General features: G+C 48.2%; 1 protein-coding gene across 1 annotated transcript in view; it reads right to left on the bottom strand.

Annotated features, from left to right (window-relative positions):
* Positions 1–6,697, bottom strand: part of LOC109884661 (GRB2-associated-binding protein 1-like) — a 67,195-nt gene that overhangs the window by 4,883 nt on the left and 55,615 nt on the right. Inside the window, exons 8-11 of the mRNA XM_031793056.1 lie at positions 6,312–6,500; positions 5,995–6,262; positions 4,037–4,142; positions 3,537–3,543 (exon numbers count right to left, since the gene is read on the bottom strand). Of these exons, the coding sequence (XP_031648916.1) occupies positions 3,537–3,543; positions 4,037–4,142; positions 5,995–6,262; positions 6,312–6,500 (570 nt within the window). The remainder of the gene's footprint in view (positions 1–3,536; positions 3,544–4,036; positions 4,143–5,994; positions 6,263–6,311; positions 6,501–6,697) is intronic.

The raw sequence follows: 6,697 nt of genomic DNA, 5'->3' as shown, positions 1-6,697 counted from the left end.
CCATATCCTGAGGCTGCATTTATTGTAGCTGGGGATTTTAACAAAGCTAATCTGAAAACAAGGCTACCTAAATTCTATCAGCATATCGATTGCAGTACACGAGCGAGTAACACACTCAACCATTGCTACTCTAACTTCCGCGATGCATACAAGGCCCCCCCCCCCCGCCCTCCTTTTGGCAAATCTGACCATGACTCCATCTTGTTGCTCCACTCCTATAGGCAGAAACTAAAACAGGAAATGCCCGTGCTCAGGTCTATCCAACGCTGGTCTGACCAATCGGATTCCACGCTTCAAGATTGCTTTGATCACGTGGACTGGGATATGTTCCGGATAGCCAATAACATTGACGTATACGTTGACTCGGTGAGCGAGTTTATAAGGAAGTGTATAGGAGATGTCGTACCCACTGTGACTATTAAAACCTTCCCTAACCAGAAACCATGGATTGATGGCAGCATTCGTGCAAAAACTGAAAGCACGTAACACTGCATTTAAATCATGGCAAGGTGACTGGAAACATGGCCAAATACAAATAGTATTGTTATTCCCTCCGTAAGGTATTCAGTATAGAGACAAAGTAGAGTCGCAATTCCAACGGCTCAAACACGAGACGTATGTGGCAGAGTTTACAGTCGATCACGGACTTCAAAACGAAAACCAGCCCCGTTGCGTCGACGTCTTGCTTCCAGACAAATTAAACAACTTCTTTGCTCGCTTTGAAGACAATACAGTGCCTCTGACACGGCCCGAAACCACAGACTGTGGGCTCTCTTTCTCTGTGGCCGACGTGAGTAAAACGTTTAAACTTGTTAACCCTTGCAAGGCTGCAGGCCCAGATGACCAGCTGGCTGGTGTGTTTACGGACATATTAAATCAATCCTTATCCCAATCTGCTGTTCCCACATGCTTCAAGAGGGCCACCATTGTTCCTGTTCCCAAGAAAGCTAAGGTAACTTTACTAAATGACTATCGCCCCATTGCACTCACTTCCTCTCATCATGAAATGCTTTGAGAGACTAGTCAAGGATCATATCACCTCCACCTACCTATCACCCTTAGACCCACTCCAATTTGCTTACCACCCCAATAGGTCCACAGACGATGCAATCGCCACCACACTGCACACTGCACTAACCCATCTGGACAAGAGGAATACCTATGTAAGAATGCTGTTCATTGACGACAGCTCAGCATTCAACACCATAGTACCCTTTAAAACTCATCATGAAGCTTGAGGCACTGGGTCTCAACCCCACCCTGTGCAACTGGGTCCTGGACTTTCTGACGGGCCGCCCCCAGGTGGTGAAGGTAGGTATCAACATCTCTACCCCGCTGATCCTCAACATTGGGGCCCCGCAAAGGTGCATTCTCAGCCCTCTCCTGTACTCCTTGATTACCTATGACAGCGTGGCCACGCACGCCTCCAACTCAATCATCAAGTTTGCAGACGACACTACAGTGGTGGGCTTGATTACCAACAATGACGAGACAGCCTACAGGGAGGAGGTGAGGGCACTCAGAGTGTGGTGTCAGGAAAATAACCTCTCACTCAACGTCAACAAAACAAAAGAGATGATAGTGGACTTCAGTAAACAGCAGAGGGAGCACCCCCCTCTTATCCACATCGACAGGACCGCAGTAGAGAAGGTGGAAAGTTTTAAGTTCCAAGGCGTACATACATAATAATTTTGCACGCCCAATTTTTCAGTTTTTGATTTGTTAAAAAAGTTTGAAATATCCAATAAATGTCGTTCCACTTCATGATTGTGTCCCACTTGTTGTTGATTCTTCACAAAAAAATACAGTTTTATATCTTTATGTTTGAAGCCTGAAATGTGGCAAAAGGTCGCAAAGTTCAATGGGGCCGAATACTTTCGCAAGGCACTGTATCAGCGACACACTGAAATGGTCCACCCACACAGACAGCGTGGTGAAGAAGGTGCAACAGCGCAACAGCTCCTCTTCAACCTGAGGAGGCTGAAAAAATGTGGCTTGTCACCGAAAACCCTCACTAAACTTTACAGATGCACAATTGAGAGCATCCTGTCAGGCTGTATCACCGCCTGGTACGGCAACTGCTCCGCCCACAACTGTAAGGCTCTCCAGAGGGTAGTGAGGTCTGCACAACGCATCACCGGGGACAAACTACCTGCCCTCCAGGACACCTACACCACCCGATGTCACAGGAAGGCCAAAAATATCATCAAAGACAACAACCACCCGAGCCACTGCCTGTTCACCCCACTTCCATCCAGAAGGCGAGGTCAGGGACCGAGAGACTAAAAAACAGCTTCTATCTCAAGGCCATCAGACTGTTAAACAGCCACTGCTGGCACAGAGAGACGGCTGACTACCTACAACGTTGATATCATTGGCCACTTTAATAAATGGAACACTAGCCACTTTAATAATGTTTACATATCTCACATTTTTCATCTCATATGTACAGTGGGGAGAACAAGTATGGTCAAGAACTACAGGAAACGTATGATCTCTGTAATTGCAAACAAAGGTTTCTGTACCAAATATTAAGGTCTGCTTTTCTGATGTATCAAATACTTATGTCACGCAATAAAATGCTAATTAATTACTTAAAAATCATACAAATGTGATTTTCTGGATTTTTGTTTTAGATTCCGTCTCTCACAGTTGAAGTGTACCTATGATAAAAATTACAGACCTCTACATGCTTTGTAAGTAGGAAAACCTGCAAAACCGGCAGTGTATCAAATACTTGTTCTCCCCACTGTATATACTGTATCCTTCAATATCAATTCTTTACTATCTATTGCATCTTAGCCGCTCTGTCACTGCTCATCCATATATTTTATACTTGTATATTCTCATCCCATTCCTTTACTAGTTTGTGTGTATTAGGTTTTGTTGTGGAATTTGTTAGATATTACCTGTTAGTTACTGCTGCACTGTCAGATCTAGAAGCATAAGCATTTCACTACACTCACAATAACATCTGCTAGCCAAGTGTACAGGATGTGGCCAATAAAATTTGATTAACTGATTAACACCAGTGTAGTCCTGCTAGCTAACTCAGGGACATTAGTCATGCTAGCTAACTCAGGGTATTTAGTCCTGCTAGCTAACTCAGGGACATCAATCCTGCTAGCTAACTCAGGGACATTAGTCCTGCTAGCTAACTCAGGGACATTAGTCCTGCTAGCTAACTCAGGGTCTTTAGTCCTGCTAGCTTACTCAGGGACATTAATCCTGCTAGCTAACTCAGGGACATTAGTCCTGCTAGCTAACTCAGGGACATTAGTCCTGCTAGCTAACTCAGGGACATTAGTCCTGCTAGCTAACTCAGGGACATTAGTCCTGCTAGCTAACTCAGGGATATTAGTCCTGCTAGCTAACTCAGGGATATTAGTCCTGCTAGCTAACTCAGGATCATTAGTCCTGCTAGCTAACCCAGGATCATTAGTCCTGCTAGCTAACCCAGGATCATTAGTCCTGCTAGCTAACCCAGGATCATTACATTAGCTACATTATTCAACACTAGTGTGGACCAGGGAGACCCAGTCACTACATCATACTAGGATGGGAGTAACAGAGAGAGAAGGGGTAGTGGGAGGGATGGAGAAGGAGGAAGAGAGGTAGGGAGAGAGGGAGAGAGGGAAGGAGAGGAAGAGAGGGAGAGACGGTGAGAGGGAGGGAAGGAGGAAGAGAGGGAGCGAGGGAGGGAGGGAAGGAGAGGGAGGAAGAGAGGGAGAGGGAGGGAGAAAGAGGAAGGGAGAGAGAGGAAGAGGAAGGGAGAGAGAGGAAGAGGAAGAGAGAGAGGAAGAAGGATAGACGTAGTGCAGTATAGGCAGGACCAAGGAGAAGGAGGAAGAGAGGGGGAGGGAGGGAAAGAGAGGGAGGAAGAGAGGGAGAGAGAGGAAGAAGGATAGACGTAGTGCAGGACCAAGGAGAGGCACTCACCTGGGAACAACACACACACACAAACACTGTACAACAACACCACTACATATGAATTGACATTTCCTTTATGTCACTGCTTATAGCCCTGTCGTGTGGCTAGTACATACCCCGACATCTCCTTGCCCGTGTGAACTCTCCAACAGTCTGTGAGTCAGTTCTCTCCAAGCCCAGGGGTTTTGGGTGGAGGGACATGGGGCTGAAACCTGATTCGTTCAACATAAAACAATGTCTAGATGTACAGATTTTTGATTTCATGTGCACATCAGTGTCCGTCAAACACAAGACCCAGATCAAACAAACATAGAAGCAGTTGAAGCCCGAGACAACACCACTGGACAGATAACCTTTGACCCGATGACATCACCCCCAGAGCACGACACCCATCAACGATCAGAAGTGCCTAATGACAACAGCGACATCAGAACACACGGCTTCCCACCACAGAGACCAGGAGGAAGACGGTAGGTTAAAGCTGTGAAGCAGCACAATAAAGCAACGTTGATTCACACTAAAACACCAAGGAACCCCAAAGCAGTGAACACCTTTAAAGCAAAATGGAGAACGACCAAACCAACACCAGTCCAAACAGCCTGCACAGCAGACTAACAGCCTGCACAGCAGACTATCAGCCTGCACAGCAGACTATCAGCCTGTACAGCAGACTATCAGCCTGTACAGCAGACTAACAGCCTGTACAGCAGACTATCAGCCTGTACAGCAGACTATCAGCCTGTACAGCAGACTATCAGCCTGTACAGCAGACTATCAGCCTGTACAGCAGACTAACAGCCTGTACAGCAGAGCAGACTATCAGCCTGTACAGCAGACTATCAGCCTGTACAGCAGACTATCAGCCTGCACAGCAGACTAACAGCCTGCACAGCAGACTATCAGCCTGTACAGCAGACTATCAGCCTGTACAGCAGACTAACAGCCTGCACAGCAGAGCAGACTAACAGCCTGTACAGCAGACTATAAGCCTGTACAGCAGACTATCAGCCTGTACAGCAGAGCAGACTAACAGCCGGTACAGCAGACTATCATCCTGTACAGCAGACTAACAGCCTGTACAGCAGAGCAGACTATCAACCTGCAGAGCAGACTAACAGCCTGTACAGCAGACTAACAGCCTGTACAGTAGAGCAGACTATCAGCCTGTACAGCAGAGCAGACTATCAGCCTATACAGCAGACTAACAGCCTGCACAGCAGAGCAGACTATCAGCCTGTACAGCAGAGCAGACTATCAGCCTGTACAGCAGACTAACAGCCTGTACAACAGACTATCAGCCTGTACAGCAGACTATCAGCCTGTACAGCAGACTAACAGCCTGTACAACAGACTATCAGCCTGTACAGCAGACTATCAGCCTGTACAGCAGGCTAACAGCCTGTACAGCAGACTAACAGCCTGTACAGCAGACTATCAGCCTGTACAGCAGACTATCAGCCTGTACAGCAGACTAACAGCCTGTACAGCAGGCTAACAGCCTGTACAGCAGACTAACAGCCTGTACAGCAGACTAACAGCCTGTACAGCAGACTAACAGCCTGTACAGCAGACTATCAGCCTGTACAGCAGACTATCAGCCTGTACAGCAGACTAACAGCCACTGGCTGCTGCATATGCTGTACATAAACACATGATGGTAAGCAGACATGGATGGTATAGCAGCATGGATGGTATAGCAGCATGGATGGTATAGCTGCATGGATGGTATAGCAGCATGGATGGTATAGCAGCATGGATGGTATAGCAGCATGGATGGTATAGCTGCATGGATGGTATATCAGCATGGATGGTATAGCAGCATGGATGGTATAGCAGCATGGATGGTATAGCTGCATGGATGGTATAGCTGCATGGATGGTATATCAGCATGGATGGTATAGCAGCATGGATGGTATAGCTGCATGGATGGTATAGCTGCATGGATGGTATAGCTGCATGGATGGTATAGCAGCATGGATGGTATAGCAGCATGGGATGGTATAGCTGCATGGATGGTATAGCAGCATGGATGGTATGGACACCCTTCCATACATAAACACTTACCTTTCCGGGGTTTGAGGTTGCGGTGAATGGGTGGTGGTTGGGTGTCTCCCCCTCCTCCCCCAGTGGTGTGTCTGCGAGAGGGGCGTGTGTGGGGGTTGTGGGGGGAGGAGCGGAACCCCAGGTGTGCAGGCGGGGGTACCTGTCTCCCCAGAGAAGGCAATTCTCCAGGGCATGGGGTCATAGTGACATAGTTAGGGTCCTGGGAGGTGGGGTCGGGGAAGGAGTGGGGGAGGTAGGGAGACGAGGGAGGTGGGGTCAGGGAAGGAGGGGGGAGGTAGGGAGACGAGGGAGGTGGGGTCGGGGAAGGAGGGGGGAGGTAGGGAGATGAGGGAGGTGGGGTCGGGGAAGGAGGGAGGAGGTAGGGAGATGAGGGAGGTGGGGTCGGGGAAGGAGGGAGGAGGTAGGGAGACGAGGGAGGTGTCGGTAGCCTTCATGGGAACATAGTTCTCATCGATATCTCCCTTTCCCGGACACATTTCACCTAATGGTACCATGCCTTTATTCATCTGGTGGGGTGGGGGGGGGGGGGGGGCAGAGAGAGAGGGGGAGAGAGAGACAGATGAGAAAGGTGAACTATTTTAAGTGAGAAGTAGGCATTGGTCTGAAGCTGAAAACTAAAGAAGATTCTCGTAAGCACCACAATGCCTACTCCACCCATGCTCTACCAAGGTTTTCCAGCACCACAATACCTAGGGCTCCCGAG

Source organism: Oncorhynchus kisutch, linkage group LG16 (genome assembly GCF_002021735.2).
Source record: "Oncorhynchus kisutch isolate 150728-3 linkage group LG16, Okis_V2, whole genome shotgun sequence".
Taxonomy (NCBI): Eukaryota; Metazoa; Chordata; class Actinopteri; order Salmoniformes; family Salmonidae; genus Oncorhynchus; species Oncorhynchus kisutch.
The sequence above is the reverse complement of the archived record's forward strand: the minus strand, read 5'-3'. Positions and strand labels throughout refer to the sequence as shown.